Source organism: Acipenser ruthenus, chromosome 26 (assembly GCF_902713425.1).
Source record: "Acipenser ruthenus chromosome 26, fAciRut3.2 maternal haplotype, whole genome shotgun sequence".
Lineage (NCBI taxonomy): Eukaryota > Metazoa > Chordata > Actinopteri > Acipenseriformes > Acipenseridae > Acipenser > Acipenser ruthenus.
In genome coordinates this window covers 15,559,025-15,577,203 of record NC_081214.1, presented here as the reverse complement: position 1 = coordinate 15,577,203, position 18,179 = coordinate 15,559,025, and the positions used below count along the sequence as shown (strand labels likewise).

The 18,179-nt window shown below is 38.7% G+C and overlaps 1 protein-coding gene across 1 annotated transcript in view; it reads left to right on the top strand.

Annotated features, from left to right (window-relative positions):
• LOC117430792 (iron-sulfur clusters transporter ABCB7, mitochondrial) overlaps positions 1–18,179 on the top strand; it is a 54,712-nt gene that overhangs the window by 29,996 nt on the left and 6,537 nt on the right. The window contains exons 6-15 of the mRNA XM_059000850.1: positions 976–1,244; positions 2,901–2,989; positions 3,081–3,168; positions 5,675–5,849; positions 6,334–6,491; positions 7,441–7,604; positions 9,825–9,954; positions 10,758–10,929; positions 16,683–16,786; positions 17,504–17,611. Of these exons, the coding sequence (XP_058856833.1) occupies positions 976–1,244; positions 2,901–2,989; positions 3,081–3,168; positions 5,675–5,849; positions 6,334–6,491; positions 7,441–7,604; positions 9,825–9,954; positions 10,758–10,929; positions 16,683–16,786; positions 17,504–17,611 (1,457 nt within the window). The remainder of the gene's footprint in view (positions 1–975; positions 1,245–2,900; positions 2,990–3,080; positions 3,169–5,674; positions 5,850–6,333; positions 6,492–7,440; positions 7,605–9,824; positions 9,955–10,757; positions 10,930–16,682; positions 16,787–17,503; positions 17,612–18,179) is intronic.

Sequence of the window (18,179 nt, the reverse complement as noted above, 5' to 3'; positions counted from 1 at the left end):
AAAAAAAGAGACCCGAGTTTCAGCTTATATTGTATTCTTAAAGGCAGCTATATTGCTTTATCAGTCAACCCCTACTCCCTTTGAAATGACTACAACAAAGGAAGAGCTGTCCCTTGGTAATAATAACGCATAAAGCTGCATAATAAAGATCCATCAATGCAGTCATTTTCATAGGCTTCTTTGTAGTGCTGTCTGAAGTCATAATTGAGAATTAATTTGCTGCGTATTAACCCCTGACTCTGTTGTCACTATGGCTAAAAGAAACTGGGTTGTCTTTCTTGGGCACGGTTTATTCAAGGCACTTACAGGGCGATGTAATGATAGGAAATAGATTTAAATAAAAATATGCGACACCCCAACACCATACAAGGGTAGTTCTTGTTTGGTGGTCTCAATTATTCTGCACAGTTTTCAGTCTGTGCTTGAGAGGCCCAAGACTGAATGGTAGGCAGGGGCTGTTCAGGTCAGGAGAGAGGGGCACTTGTATGCAGAGCTGTCCTGACACAAGGCGGCACAGTGACTGACTGAAGCCAGCGCCATTGCCCCTCCCCTTTCAGAAGCACTAAATTGACAAGCTGAAATGTCTTACAACCGAAAAACAAACACCAGTGTGTAAATGCATTCACTGCAATTGCTAACTGAATGCATTTACACGTCAGTTTGCTTGAAAGTATTGCCGGTAATAAACACTCCGATGTAGCAACTTATTTTCAAGTGGACATGAGGCAAAGTGCTTGGTTTCAACAATCAACCTTGTACACAGTGCTCACTCAAAATAGAAAAGTACAATGCAAAATACTCGTCAATAACAGTGGCAGATGCAATGTACATCAGATCAACTTAAATCTCATCTTGCAGATTTAACACCCGCGGGTAAAGTATCCCATAAACTGCAGGACTAGAATTGCATGAATACGAATATGAAGACGTGACGTGTTGCCTTACATGCCAAGTTACTCGCTTCCTCTCTTTCAGACGGAGTTTCACGTGCTTGTGCGTCTCTTTTCAATGAACTACGGAATGCCGTGTTTGGAAAGGTAGCTCAGAGCTCCATCAGGAGAATAGCCAAGAATGTCTTTCTGCACCTTCATAACCTGGATTTGGGATTCCACCTCAGCCGGCAGACGGGAGGACTGTCCAAAGCCATTGATCGGGGCACCAGAGGCATCAGTTTCGTGCTGAGCGCTTTAGTCTTCAACTTGGGGCCCACTCTGTTTGAAGTTGTACTCGTCAGTGGGATTTTAGTAAGTAATTAAATATGCTTGCAAATGTTCTTGGAGGAAGCTCATTCATATTAATCTGGTCCCAGCAGCACATAAAACATACATAGGGGGAAAAAGTCGTCTTATCTACAACTTCTTTTTTCTTCAAAATGTATCTCAGCACTTTCAGGTTTCTGTCTGATGCCAGGGTAATGCAAGGCTAATAGTGTCTCTCTGAAAGCTTTTGACATAAGAATTTATTCTAGGTCGTGGGGGGGGAATGCTGGGGAAATTGTTTAGTGAAGTAAAGGTGCCTTTCTAGTCATGAAAGGTGGTTAGAGAATATTGTTTTATAAACATATTGCCATTCTGAAGAAAATTGATACAGTTGTTTCTCTGAATTGGTGAATAGAATTTGATAACAGTGGGTCTTGTCTCGAACATGTATTTTAATGTGTTCTCTAGTGAATTCAGAGATGCATAAAGCTGCATCTTATTTGTGTAACTGCTGCTCAACTGGCCATTACTTGAATGATGTGTTAATTTGTTTCACCAAAGTGGAATAAATTCAAGGAAATTGTGGCCCTGTTTGTGTTGAGCTGTAGTGTGAGCGCAGAATTCCACTGCATTAACTGCGATTGCAATGCATCTTTATGTTTTGTTATTTTTTAAATTGGCAGATATCATTGGTAAGCTTGAACAGGAATGGTATTTCCAGGTTCTTTGACAATAAATCTGTTATTTAGAGTTCAGTGATTCCTCTCTTTTTAATGAGCTCAGATTTCATCACCAAAATCTAAGGAGAAAACAGTTGAATGGCTCCCTCTGTGCTTTTATATTCCATTAGAAACAGTACATTTAATAGAGAATTGTTCAGTGTATTAACTGTTCTGGCATTTAAACTGTGTTATACATTGCCTGCGATAAGGAGCCCGAAGGGTAGTTGGTTTCTTTTTCTCATACTCTTTCAGATTGGTTCCTGTTGCTAAATGTGTTTCACTCTAGTTTTTATCTATTTTTCACCATTTATAGAGTGTTGAGATTACATTTTTCTGTCTGAATTTAGTTTGGATGAAATAATCTGGTTTTCCCTGTAAGTGTTGATCCTAAACTTTATCCAGCACTAAAATGATGCAACATGTGAAAAGTACATTTTTTTGGCATTGCTTTCATTCCTGGATTTAAAAGCTAGCACAGTCACATAAGAGCTTTCTCAAAACCTACAGGAAGCCTTTCCTTCAGCAGGTTTCTTGTCAAGAGGCTTTAATTGGTAGTTACCCAGCTGGCAAATGTACAGCATACTAAGGTTTTAGTTTGACCTTGAGAGGAGTTTTAACCCTTTAACATTGCTCCAGTGTGCTTTCATTCACTACATTATCAAGCAGCTCTGTTAAATCTGTGTGTTTATGAATGCCTTTTGCTCTCTGGATTTGTACATGTGAGTGGGGTCAGTATTTGTCTATCCACAACTTCTCTACCATTGAAAATAGTAATAAAAAATGTTTTTAATAGTAAATTCATTTGAAACGGAAAATCTGTACACTGTTGACCAACAGTGACCAAGGTAAAAATCCAGTAAATTGGTGCAGTGCTGGGTATTAAACAAGATGTTATTGTTTGAGAAGGTAAATCCTTTATGTGTGATTTTGTATAACATTCTTAATGTCCTCTCCCCCTTTTCTTTCTTTCTCAATGTAGTATTTTAAATGTGGGGGTCAGTATGCATTAGTCACCCTGGGCACACTCTCAGCTTATGCAGCGTTCACAGTGGCAGTTACACAGTGGAGGTACAGTACTTAAATACAGTTGAATAACAATTAAAAGTGATTGTGTGAAAGTCTCAAGTAGTTCTCATGATGGTTTTCCCCCTTTTTTTAGGACTCGGTTCAGAATAGAAATGAACAAAGCCGATAATGAGGCAGGAAATGCTGCCATCGACTCGCTACTCAATTATGAGACTGTGAAGGTGAGATTGTGTGTGTATACTACTGTGTGTTTCTCTGTTGCATCTGTTGTAACATGAGCTCGGAAAAGTACGTTGGTCAGCAGGCAGTTTATGTTGGACCTGATTTTAAGTGTGATTGGAACTCAGATTGACAGATACCATGTAGCGCCATGTGGCAGGATGGCTTGCAGTGGTGAGGTGTGGTGACGTCACGGACCAGGAAGTAACTGAACCAAAACAATGAATGGGCTGGTGAAACTGAACGCAACGGCGTTCCGCTGAATTTTATTAACTAAATAAACAAAACAAAAGATTTAAACAAAACAGAAACCAAAGGGCACGAGGGCCAAACGAATAAACAAATACTGTTTCGCAGTCGTTTTTAAATGTCGTTATTTCTCCTCGCTCGCTCTCTCCGCTCCCCATACTCTCCTCTGTACACTCCACCCTGCAGCACGGACAGCTGCAGGTTCTTATACTCTGGCCGAGGGGTTAACTAGCTGTTAATTATCTTATTACCCCTCGGCCACAGTCTGCACGCGTTTGGTAAGGATGCGCGACTGTCACCTAGTTAAATAATCAGTAGCTAATCAGCCACGCATCCTCACAGGGTTTTTAAATTATAAATATAAAAAACTAACAAAAGACGCAGTGCTTTTATCCGCGCCGCAAACAAATACAAATAATAATAAATAGGGGAGGGACACTGCCACACGCCAGTTTCTGATTCTCTCAATAACAGCTAAATGATGTACAAACCATGCTTTACAATCGGATAAGCACTTCTCTAGATTTGTGTTAAATTTAAAATAAATAAAAGTGACATACATAGGACAGAGAGGCATACAGGTCTATATACCCCCAGATATACCCCCCCAAAACAGTGCTAAGAATGTCATCACAATTAAATAAGCAGTTTTCTACAGTATATAAATTACATTTATGAAGAAAAAAATAACAAAGGAAATATTATATTTATTGCTAGCATTTGGTATACAAGAATGTAACATTTAAACATTTCTTCTGGAAACCTAAATCTAAACCACTTCAAAAAAATACCTGGGTTAATGAAGTTCTCACTTGTTGAGAGAGAGAGAGAGAGAAATAGCCAGCCGCATCAACAGTGCCGTTTTAAGGGATTAAGGTAACATCTATAAATTATAATGAAAATAGAGCTGTGATTTCCTTTAATAAAAAGTGCCATTTTGATCAGTGGTAGTCATATCCTAAACTTTGCACATCTCCAATAATATGGTACTATTTTATTATTATTATTATTATTATTATTATTATTATTATTATTATTATTATTATTTATTTCTTAGCAGACGCCCTTATCCAGGGCGACTTACAATCGTAAGCAAATACATTGCATTGCTATAAAGCATTACAGAGAATCATTGTATATTTTACCTGACCTTTTTTTTTAATAAAACAAACAACCCTGATTGTTTATTCTGATGTTCTTTTGTAATACAGACTACTGGCACTACCCTCCCAGTGCAGTCCAGAGCTTTTAACACAAGCACATTTAGTAACTGTCTGTTGGAAGATCATGATTATATTTTTTTCATATATATTTAAGTATAGAATATATGTTTGGTACTGGGGTTTAGTGCGTTTTCTTGTGGCTTCCTAAGTGTAACTGTAAATTTTGTATTGTCCTACATTTTGTGTGTACACACACACACACACTGCTGTGCAAAAGTCTTAGACATGTTGCATTTGTCTACTCTGATGCATTATGAGCATCAATACTTCACTCAATGCCTCCACTAGTGTTTTCTACCATTATAACAACCTTGACTTGCATAAAGAAGGAAAAACATTGAGTGAAATAGCTCACATCACTCGAATTTCAAGGTGTGGTAGCCGAAGCATAATCATCAAGTACAGAGAAACATCATCTGTAATTGACAAACCCAGAACTGGAAGATCCAAAAAGCTGTCTAACAAGGATGAGCAATACTTGAAGATAATATCCTTGAGGAATAGAAAGAAGACAAGCGTTGAACTGACAACAGAACTGGCAGAAGGCACAGATGTTGTTGTCCATCAAATCAACAGTATGAAGGTCACACTTGAAATTAGGACTTAAAGGATGTGTTGCAGTAAGAATACCTCTGTTAAGAAAGGGGAACAAGAACTAAAATGATAAAATATGCAGAAGAACAAAGAAATTGGACTATGGAACAATGGTCAAAGGTGCTTTGGACTGTTGATTAATGGACAATTTGTAATCCTAATTTAAATCTTTATCAGATTAATATCCTTGTGGTTAGAATTTTGACCAGCCCTGTGGAGGGTAGTTTTTGAGCCCCATAAATCATAGCTGTAAAAAACAAGTTTTTTTGAGAAGCCCACATCTCCCTTGTATTCCAAATCCCGAGAATTAAATACCTCTATCACTATATTCCCTGTGTGCCTGCAGGCTTGGAAAGGCATTAAGACTTAAGCTATCTTTTCTATACAGGTTTAACTGTGTTTTTTAATTAATTCTGGCAATATGTTTGTTTTGTCTCCCTAGTATTTTAACAATGAGAAATATGAAGCAGAGAAATATGATGGGTATCTGAAAGTCTATGAAGCATACTCGCTGAAGACCACCTCGACGCTCGCGATGCTGAACTTCGGGCAGAATGTTATCTTCAGCGTTGGCCTCACCGGTATCATGGTGCTTGCAAGCCAGGGGATCATGTCAGGTTAGAAAACTAAAGAGCCTCTTTTCAGTGCAGAAGAAACGTAACTGTGGGATTGCCCTCTGCCCTCTTCCTATGAGAAGGGCTCTATGTTTCAGTGCCTAGGTAGCACAGTCTTTTCATGTGTATTTATTAGGCGCTTGTGGGGGAAATAAAAATCCAATAATGAAAATGTAGGCCGCCTTTTAACCCTCTTATCGAGTCGGTCAGATCTGCTGTCTTTCCCATTGTGACTGAAATGTACTTAACAGGGAGATGCAGCTTGTATATATAACATAATATATTCAGGCTATCATTTGTATAACAAATGAATCGCGTGAGAAGCAGCCTGTTTAAAATGTGTGTTCTACAATTGGTATTGTATGGTATTGTGTTCCGCCCCTGAACTTGTAACTTGGATTTTGGGGATGAAGAACACTTTTCGCTATGCATTCACATCTGCTGTTTGTCTGTGTGTGTGTGTGTGTGTGTGTGTGTGTGTGTTCAGGGAACCTGACGGTGGGAGACTTGGTGATGGTCAATGGGCTACTCTTCCAGCTGTCTCTCCCCCTGAACTTCCTGGGCACTGTCTACAGAGAGACCAGGCAGGCCCTCATTGACATGAACACCTTGTTCCTGCTACTCAACACTGACACCAAAATTAAGGTAAGGGGTTAAACACACACACACACACACACACACACACACACACACACACACAAACACACACTGAGACCGTTCATCTACTTTTTAGTGTTCTTGATAAAGTCCAATTCATTCCAGTCATTTAGATAATTTATTGCATGTGTTATGCAATGCATTTATCATAGTTTTATCATGGTTTGCCTTATTACATTTTTTAAATGCTTTACCATACTCTTGGCTTTTACATAGCTTACCAATGCTTTATCGTGCTTTCACTGTGCTTTTTATTACATTTTGCTATGCATTTAATAAGGAAAACTAGTTCGCTTTTTTTTCTTGTCACTAATTTAATGAACTGTCTTGTGGCCATATCTCTAAAAGAGGTTGTAGTCGCTTCACACTTTACAATAATATAATCACATCTTGGATCGGTTGATCGAGTTTCTGGATCAATGCTGTTATTCATTGTCCTTCAAGACACAGAGTGCCATTTTTTTAAGGGAATGATGTATTTGTAATTGTTCAGTTTACTTGTGATTGATTGTTTATAACCAGGTAGCAATAATGGTTATAGCAAAAGTTAACAGTTAGTTTAGGGCCGTATTTTCAATTAATTTACTGGAGACCTTTAATTAAATTACATTTTTAAAAGGAGAAATTCCATGTTACCAGGACCTATACAACTCTGTTTTTCAATACAATTAAGTTTGGTATTAATTCAACTTTACTAGAAGCCAACAACAAATTAATTTCAAGAATATGTTGGTAAAGTATAGAAGCAGGTGAAGTCAACACCAGGCTACTAGAAACAGCACTGCAATATGGAAAGTGACACCTCCTCATTTCATTAATCTACAAGAACAACACACCTTTGTACCCTTTTTGTCCTTGTTTGGTGAAGCTCCAGTCAGGGTAATGTGCTCATGTTTGAGTAGTTGAACGCTTTCCCTCTCTCATTTCTCTCATGCAGGATAAGGACCTGGCCCCTCCTTTGATGATAACTCCCCAGGACGCCACCATCAAGTTTGAAGACGTGTATTTTGAGTATCAGGAAGGCCAGAAAGTCCTGAATGGCGTGTCATTTGAAGTGCCAGCGGGGAAGAAGGTGGCCCTCGTGGGCGGCAGTGGGTCAGGGTGTGTATCAACCTGGGTTTTTAGTTCGGCTTCTTGCAGTATTGTTCATAATAAGACTTGTTCTTATACTTTCATAATGATTCCCATGAATGTTGTTACAAAGCCTGTTACGTATATGAATATACTGTAGCTTCTTGTTACGATTGACTACACTGAAGGTATTAAAATTACTTCTCCAGAATATGAAACGGTTCTCTTTTAATTTAAAAAAAAAAAAAAAAAAGTACTGTATTGCGTTATATTTTATGTGTTGTGTTGCTGTTCTGTTTACCGTAACCCAATATGACTTCTCATCTTAACATGGTGTATTTTACTTGCATAAGCCCATATATCCTTCAGCCTGTGCAATTTTGCTGAGGCCGGGTATGCTTTTGTTTTTGTTTACACATTTCTAGGTGATGCTTTTCTGTCCACGTTTCAAATGGGAAATGCAACACACTGCATTGGACAATCGTTAGTGTCAGTGTCATTTTTTCAGTGTATTAAGTTCAAACTTCAACTGACTAAATAAAAACTTGGACACAAGGTGAAGAGGGGATAAGATTGCGGAAAGTCTGTGCTCTGTGTCACAGGCTCCCTGTTAAACTGCCAGTTACTGGAGAAGAGTTAATTTCTGGGTTGATGGAGACAATTTTCTAAGCCTCTTACTACAGTTACGAGAACTGTTCTATACGTAGAGTAAGTGGTCTAATCATCCAGGGTGATGGGAGGATTGCTCAGCCAAGCTGGAACTGTGACAGCTCCTTGTTGTTCAGTGGGCTACAAGGACATTTGAAAAGTCCTTTTGATTCAGCTTTTCAAAACAGAGGCACTCTCCTGCCCCCAGGGACCACACTCCATTAAAATGTCATCAATTCCTGTACTTATATAGCACCCTACAAACAGTACGGTACTCAAGTTTGTAAAATTCTGAAAATTCATGACGTGATTAAATGTTAAATACATAATTTAAAATAAGAGGGTTTTTTTTTTTTATTCCTAAACAAAATTAATTGCCGGGTTTTTTTTTTACATGAAATAAAGAATGAAATCACATCTTATCACAAGGCGAGGCACCTGCGATGTTGACACACTAACTGTCTTTGCCACAGCATCCAGAGAAACCACAGGAGACTCCTCCTTCAAGAGTTCAACATGGTTTACGCAATTTACACATGTCACAGCATAATAACGTACTCTCTGCACTGCGCTACGCGACCTGTCTTGCTCTGAAAAGCGAGCTCCGTTCATCATTTGAAAATACTGTATTCCAATTAAACTGAGTGACATCCCAATTAAACTGCATAAATAGCATTGGGAAGAACCGTCTCCCAGAGTTGTATCCCATTAAGCATAAATCTCAATTTATCAGTATCCCGATTTAGCGGCATTGACTGTACAAGACGGTGCTCACAATTCAATAGTATCTTCAGCGGGACAGGTGTAGTGACATCAGTGTACTTGGCTTGTCTTCAGTTGATATGCTTTGGGTGGGCAGAGATGTACAACCAGTGCTTCCAAACAGTGCGGACCAGCCCTGGCAGCATCCCCAGACAGCTTGATGCTGGCTGCCAGGGAACTAGTCGTTTACCTGCCAGCTTGTGATCAGGGCCATTGGGGTCTGTTTCCATGAAAAACGGAGTTTAACCAGAACATGAAATGCAATGTTAATTACTTGCATTCGATTTCACTGTTTGCAAGCAATTATGATACCAATAAAATAATTTCTACTGTATGATGTGAGGCGCTTAGTGTACATTTCCCTCTGTTCCTGGGTACGTAACAGTAGAGCGGACAGACACTACTGAAAGCGAAAACCTTGGTATTGACAATAAGTGCTTCTGATTTCCATTTTGGGATTGGAGCTTAAAAGAACCACATCTGAAAGTGGAGGTCACAAAGAAAGCAGATAGCAATCAGAAGGCTGGTTATGCAAGCTCAGAAAGATGGGTCTGGTCCATTAAAGTGTTTCACAAGCATGCAGAATAATATTGTGTTTGATAATCTGGAAGAAGACAGGAGTAATCTGTGGATGAATCTCAGCACAATGATCGGGGGGGGGGGGGGGTCAATGACTTAAACGGTTTCCATTCTTCTTTTTTTTTTTTTTTTTTTTGCATTATGAATCAAAAGGAGACATTTGTACAGTTTTCAACGTAAAAGCATTTTCAGATTAATGTCTAGCAGAGGCACTTGTGTGTTTATTAAATGTGGTATTTATTCTTTCCCCTCTGATTTTAGGAAGAGCACAATAGTAAGATTGCTGTTCCGTTTTTATGAACCCCAGAGAGGAAACATCTACATTGCTGGTCAGAATATCAGAGAAGCCAGTTTGGACAGCCTAAGGAAAGCGCTTGGGGTTGTACCGCAGGTAAGGTCACAAACCTGCACGTTTGTGGAGTAACCTCTGTTGCATCCGCCACAGTGACGGAGTAAAATGGCTTTGTGTATAGCTGGTCGCAAAGGGGAAATATATTTAGTTCTAATAATGTCTACTGGTATTTCTACTTGGATATTTGTATTTGGCTGTCTGTCAATACTTGTGTAATTTGTACTGTTCTCTTGAGAACCACTTATTCAATTGTACTGAAACACGGTTACAGCATTCTTTAATATATGTTTATGAAAGTATCTTAATCTGTACAAATGCCAGTTGCCTATTTATTTTAATATCTTTTATGAAGTAAATCTCCAACATAATGAGACATCATCCAGTTTTTTTCAGTTAAGGCCTAATGTTAGGAGCTCAAAAGCACATGGCAATCTTCCTGCATGGCTTTATTCTTAATAGTAGGTGCTTCTGGGATCCGATGCTGCATGTAATCACAGGTGCACAGTCTGGAATTCAGCGGTTTATTGTGGCTTTGCAAGTAGCCCTCTTGATAAGGTCTTGTGTTTGGAACCTTGAACTGTTCCTTGAGCGATTCAGAATTGCAAATTGAGTTATCCCAGATACAACACCAACTACTGTTGAATCCCTGACTGAAAGAGGTTATCGTGTATGTGAAGATAAAAACATATGGAGGAATGAAGGGTGTGTTTTCTAAGTTGTTAATAAATGCCTGACCGATCAACAAATGTATTTTTGATTTAATATTTTATAAAAATGAGTGATGTTTTAAAAAAAAATGTTTTCATCACCTTGTTTTTCTTCACTTTGTTTTTCTTTTGCAGGATGCTGTTTTATTCCACAACACAATCTTCTATAACCTTCAGTACGGGAACATTAATGCATCACCTGAGGAAGTGCATCATGTGGCAAAACTAGCAGGAATCCATGATGCCATCCTGCGAATGCCCAATGGTTACAACACGCAAGTCGGGGAGAGAGGACTGAAACTGTCAGGTCTGTAGCGTTTCCTTCATGGATGGTTTATCCTGGGCGGCATCTGTTCAACATCTAATGGTCTCAAATGGGAAATGGAGAAAAGCATACACTGCTGAGCATTTATTGAAAAAAATGTCTGCAGGACCAACAAAACACAAAGCTATGATTTTAGCAGATGCTTTTATCCAAAGTGACTTAAGAGACTAGGGGGTGAACTATGCATCAACAACTGCTGCTGCAGAGTCACTTAAAATAGGACCTCGGGTGGGGCTCCCGAGTGGTGCGTCCAGTAAAGGCGCTCCTGCGTGGAATGCAGGATGTGCCCTATAGCCTGGAGATCGCAGGTTCGAATCCAGGCTATGTCATTGCCGACCGTAACCAGGAGTTCCTAGGGGTAATCATTAGCTTCCTGAGGAATTCAAAGAAGCTTTTACAATGTCAGCATTTCTAACAAGCAGCACCAGCTTGGACAGATCGGAAATGCTGATCAGACCCCCGTGTTTTTCGACATGCCAAGCAATACCACAGTTCACAAATTGGGAGAAAAACAGGTGTGATTAATCTCCATATGCGTATGTTATGTCCTGTTAGTTGGTATTGTGCATACCATTCTGACTGTTGTGTTTGCAATGCAGTCAGTGCTGTTGTGATTGCTGGGTTACATGTTGCCTGATGTTGTGGAGTGCTTGCTGTTGCTGAGATGCATGATGCCATAAGAGACGCCATCGTAAGTACTATACAGTACGCAGCACAATACATGAGTTCCGTGGTTAATCAGTAACAACACTGTTTGGTGTCAGTTTTGTACGATACAACAGCATAATTGAGGCTGTATCTTTGTAAATGCATATTTATTTGAGGTTTTATTTTTTCCTCAAATTAAGGGTGGCAAATTCTAAGGAATACAGTAGATTTCACAGTAACCTACTGATTTAATGGCCTTGAATTTTCACAATTTTTGTTTTTTTATTACTGTTTTTTGATGTTCCAGTTTTCAGAAAAACAGAATAAAACAAAATCATGAATATATCTGTATATACATTTACAAAACAATCAATGAATCAAATACAAAAAATGAAATTCCAGATTCTCTCAGTTTGAACAATCTCTCCCCCCACCCCCCACCCCCAACTTTCAGCTGAAAGTAACATTTTCACCATTAATTTCTATTTTTTAATGATCATGTGCAAATAATGCCTGAGGGGAAATATCACGTGAATAGAAAAAGCTGCCTAGAAGTAGTTGCTCTGTGCATTGATTCAGACAATTGCTTGTATCATCCATGATGAAGGTTCAGATGACAAAGACGTGCGGTTCAGAGGTTTCAAATCAGATGATCTAAACTCTGCAGTCTGATTTGATGTACGCTTTCCTGTTGTTACTCTACAAACTATATTTTGGATTATTTGTATTTGTTTAAGACACTACAAGAGCTTGTAACTCGAGCTTTTTTGTATTGAACGTTTTAATGCGATAGTGCTACTTTGGATGCTACATTAATGTATTATTTTGTGTTGTGTTTTCACACTGGACAGTCAAATTTCTTACTTACAGCGATTTATCTAAATTTATTTTAGTGGACTGAATTTCACGTGTTTATATATTTTTTAAATGTAGTGACTTATTCTAGCGTTTTTCACCTACAAATGTGTTTTTTCATGATGTGCTTTTGCACTGCACACTGTAGCTTGTAAAGTGTAATGTTTGTTTTGTGAAAATATTTGAAAACAGTGGACATACAGCAGCCACTCAATAAATATGTTCACTGCACTTCTTGATTCTTTAGCGTGACTGTGTGCTGTGCTCTGCCTTTTGAATTTTAAACATGACTAATTGTAAACGTAATATTTCTACAGAATGTTAATAACACCTGTAATTTCGCCCCTGCCTGAGTCGCACACACTTTTGCCTTAACAACAGCTTTACACCCCCTGGGCGTTGACTCGGCAGAGTCCGGTGATTGATTGTGTTATTAAAAGATAGTTTTGCTAGGCCAAGTTTACTGAACCTTTTGTTCTCATGCATTGTATTTAAATAGTTTTTATTGAATTCATTAATGTATAACAATAACAATCAATAACCGAAGAAAAATAAGCGTGTCTTGGAGGAACTAAAAAAAAGAAAACGGAAAGGACAAAAGGGAAACAGAGAAAGAGTAAGAGAAACAGAGGATAAAGAGTAAGAGACTGATACAGAAGGAGAATGAGAGAGGAGGGCCATAAGTGGTCAGCTTGCAGTTTATGAAAAAGTAGATCGGTGAGATGAAACGTCAGGGAGATATACAAGAGATAGGCATGCCAGGTTGTGTAACATTTTCCAGTAGATCCACAGAGTGTATATATTATTTTGTCAAGCATGAGGTGTTGCATGAGGTCCCTTAGCCAGTGAATATGTGAGGGTGGGGCAGCTTGGTTCCAGACAAATAGAATCAGGGGCCTAGCCAGCAAGGCAGAGAGTCCGACTGCAGCTTTGTCAAAGGGATGTCACTGGGTGTTACACCAACTAATGCAATCGGAGGGTTGAGATTGATAAGTAGCTGTAGGGTCCGGGAGAGAGTCTCAAAGACAGATGTCCAGAAGGGGGCCAACTCAGGTCAGGACCAAAACACATGAGTGAGGGTGGCAGGAGCCTGCTTGCAACTGTCACAAGTTGGATCCAAATCTGGGTACATCCTGGCCGACCTGACCTTGGAGAGGTGAATGCGATGTAAAACTTTGAATTGTATCAGCCCATGGCGTGCACAGACAGATGAGGAGTGCACTCAGCTGAGAGCAGATTCCCTATCGTCATCCGAGAGACTGAATCCCACAAAATGTTTAGGTTAGACAGTGAAGGGCAGTGTAAGTAAACAATTTGTTATAAATCTTAGATATCACACCTCTATACAGGGATCAGATTGGAATAGAGAGTCAAGAGTAGATTCAGGTGGAAACGCAGGGAATCGTGCCACCCTTTTTCATCTGAAAAAGTGAGCTCGGGTAAATATAATTTTTTGGGAGAGATTTTTGAAAGAGGCAAAACTGTTGTCAATAAATAGGTCTTTTAGCGATTTATCACTGTTTCTATGCCATATACGAGAAGATGAATCTTTCACTGAGGGAGGGAATAAGTGATTTCTATCTACGGGCAGAATAATAAAATTGCTTATAGGCCAGCGTGTTGTCTGAATTGTGCCCAGATTTGAAGTGACTGCTGAACTATAGGATTAGTACTGAAATTCGATTTGGCTAGAGGAAGAGGAGAGCATAGCTCAGTGAAGCCTGCTTGTTGTGTGGTAGGAGATCAAATTATGTCTGTAAGGTAAATCAAAACCAGTTTTAAGTCTGAAGTTGTATAACTGTTGTTAGCAAGCCAAAATAGGATTTGTCTGATGGAATTATTGTAAGGAATTAGTTGGTAGAATGTGAAACACAAATAACCATTTGTTTCAGTTTTAAGTCTAGTTCCCTTGTGTGCGCAGAGCAGATTTGAGTTTAGCAAGATGGCCCCAGGCCTGCACTAGTAAACCCACTCAGACTAGAGGCAGTAATAACATCTTCACAACCTAAGTAGCCAGGCTTAGGTCTAAATCTTTGTTCTGATAATGCAGAAAAGTGCATTGGCGTTGGAATTAATTTTGTGTGAAAAGAATGAGAAATTTTAGGAGGGGCACTGGAGGCAAACTAAAGTGTGGTATTGGGGCATTTTTATAGGAGTAATAATAGTTTAAGTCATTTTTCCTGCATATTATTACCATTTAACAACATTTTCACTGGCCTTTCTTTTAATTGTGTTGAAATGAAATGACCTTTCTTTTTATTTATTTTGTTTAAATATACTCAAATTCTGTTCTGAAAGATACAATTCATATGACACATGGGGGCCCAGTGTTAAGCAAGTGAAAATATATATGAATTAGTGGTTGGAAATTCTGGCCTGTGATTGGTTAAAACCGCATATAGGACAAAAATAGATTGAACTATTGCCCTGACATACATACACCACCGGGCAATAGTCATGTGATTGGTTTTTCAAAGGAACACCTTTCATCTCCACTCTGCATGGAGTGCAGGATGCGCCCTATAGCCTGGACGTCGCCGGTTCGAGTCCGGGCTATTCCACTGCCAACCGTGGACGGGAGCTCCCAGGGGGCAGTGCACAATTGGCCGAGCGCCGCCTGGTCGGGTGGCTTAGGTCGGCCAGGGTGTCCTCGGCTCACCGAGCACCAGCGACCCGTGTAGACTGGCCGGGCGCCTGTGGGCTTGTCTGTAAGCTGCCCTGAGCTGCGTTGTCCTCCGACGCTGTAGCTCTGGGCTGGCTGCATGGCGGGCCTGCAGAGTGAAAAGAAGCGGTAGGTTGACGGCACACGCTAGACGGAGAGCTGTATTATTTATTTATGTACGCTGTATTAGCTGTATTTAAACAAAATATATAAAGTCAAATTTACTATCCAACCTTGCCTCACTTATTTTCTTGACTGATTCATATATTAATCTGTGGCTTCGGGCATTATAGCCCTCCTGTGTATGCGAAACAGTCGCCAATGTTTGATTTCTGTGTGAAACTGTAAATTGTTTATTGTTTTTGTTCACTGAGTTAATTCTGTATAATGTACATTTGTTAACGTTTGCTATTTAAGCCGTCAAATTAGACAGTACAAGCCAATAACTCAAAGTATAGTCAACAGTTTGTGCACAGTTTGTCGTTGGTTTGGTTTGTTTTCTAAAAATAACACTGTAGTTATTTTATTGAACGAACACTAATTTTTCATTCTCACTCATTATGAACTGACACTGTCTTTTTATTTTTTAATAGTTTTTATCCCTTCGGTACCGGTAATAAGTGTCAAGTTACGAGTAAAGCGTGGTGTTGAATTAAAAATGAGGCAGGATGCATATATTTTATATGGAGAAAATTTGGGACCAAGATTGTCTCTCTAATTAATATATATATTATAATGTGTGTATGTATAAAACATTTGTAATGAAATAAACTACCTAGAAGCAATTTAGTTTGCAAAGGAAAAGGAATGTGTATATGAGTGTTCTCTGTAGATTTTATTCCTCTCTAAAAAAATATTGTCTTTGCACATCCAAATATGGCCCTTTGTCTTAACCTGTCAGGCCTCTCCAGTACATATAGATGATGTACAGTGTTTAAGATATTTTTAGCTTTCTTAAATCAAATAGACTTTTTTAGATCAGTAACTGGCTACCGCAAGAAAAGCGTGTTTCCTCTGCTACTTAAATCTACAGTACAGGGGGTCAATAGGCCAGTCTTAGCTGTTGAATAATTGCAGCTGTGGTGTTAATGAGCAAACAGTAGTTTAGGCCGACTACTTTTTACTGTGTGTTTCTATCAGTTTGAATTGCTATCAGTTTGAATAGCTATTATCCACTGCAGGGGAAGCGTATCCCCTGAGACGGATGAAAAGTGATGTTATACTTTTTACATACAACTGCATTTTGACCTATGATTGTTTGGAATCGCATGAATTTGATGATCTTTCACATAGTTATTTGACATAGGGGTGAGATAGAGGACTTGAATGCTCAAAATAAAATAATTATTTAAGTACTATGATAAATACTAATTACTTAGAAGCAGTTGATTCAATTTATTTGCAAAGCAATTCCCGGAATATGGTGGCTGCAAGGGGTGTAGTTCAGAGTTCAGAATGTCAGGAACCCACCCTCCCCCCTCGCTAAACACTGCAGCGGATATGTATAGGACTGAGATCCTTGTTAAAAATGGTGTATTCATTCAGTACTGTTACTGATTACTTCTTTCAGGAGGAGAAAAGCAGAGAGTAGCCATTGCCAGAGCCATCCTGAAAAACCCCCCTATCCTGTTGTATGATGAAGCCACATCTTCTCTGGACTCCATCACTGAAGAGGTACCAATCACACACAGACTACTACTCTTTTTAATTTATTATACATACTCGTAGAATCTGTAAGCTATGTTGCAATTAGTGTCCAGAACTACCGATTACTAATAATAACGCAACTTAATAATACTACTTCTTCCACGGTCCAAATGCATTCTGTATTGAGAGCCTCTAGAAATGTAACTTTATTCTCCTGAGTATCATGCATTACATGTTTATTTTGGTTTGCTTAAACACTGGGATAGAAACATCATGGTTCTGTCCATAGAGCACACTTCATTTCTGAATACAGTCAAACATTAAGGGTGGTGCAGAGAACACAGAGAGCCTTGTTGATAGTGATCTGTTGAGAAGCTATATGTACCGCTGTGAAAAATCCAGGTCATCCCACATTTTGATGACGATTCAAAGACAGATGTCAGTACTTGTGATTGACATTACTTTACCAAATGGTATTGTATATTTAAATATTGACTAAGAAATATGTACAATTTTGGCAAAAAAAAGGTAATTTGCAAGGTAGTGATGCTTTTTATTGGAGAAAATAGATTGAAATGACTGTATTTATTTTAATGTCACCTTGTTGAATTCTTTGGTGGTTCTTACTGCATTTACACTCTCACAATTTAAACTAAATAAATAAATAAATAAATACATTTGAAGCTACTGACTCTTTGACTGCATGTGTTCACAGATTATAATTGCTCTATTGAACTTTTTCAGAATATACTAAATTCTATGAAAGAGATGGTAAAAGATCGCACCTCCATCTTCATCGCTCACAGGCTGTCTACTATTGTAGATGCAGATGAAATTATTGTCCTGAATCAGGTAAATAATAATAATAATAATAATAATAATCTGTATTTTTACTGTGCTTTCCAGTGGTAGGGATGCGTGAGGGTGAGGGTGTAAAGCTATTGCAATTGGTACCAAACTGCAAAGCAAACTGAACTCCAAGGGCCCTCATTAAAATAATGAATCTACTAAACCTGTCAGTACCCTTGATGATATCCACGCATTAGTCTTTGAAATGTGTTTTTGTTAAACGACAGCCTTTGTAATTATAATAGGCAGTGGATATTATTTGATCATGCAGAAATCACAAGCAACAGCTGTATTTAAAAAAAAACAAAACTGAAAGATCTGTCTATCTAAAGCTATATGTGCTTGTATACGTTATTTATCTTCAAACGGTTTCTATCTAATTTATCATACAACTGTTTGCCCATCTAAGTACATAATTAGCTGTCTTGACATGTTGGGATACATTTCTATTTTTGGCACCACATTTATTTTCTATTGTAAAATGTTCTCTTGAATTATCCTGGGTGTATTTCTATTGGGGATCATTATGAAGGAAAGCAGGGGGCATTACAAAACAATTAAATGTGTTGCT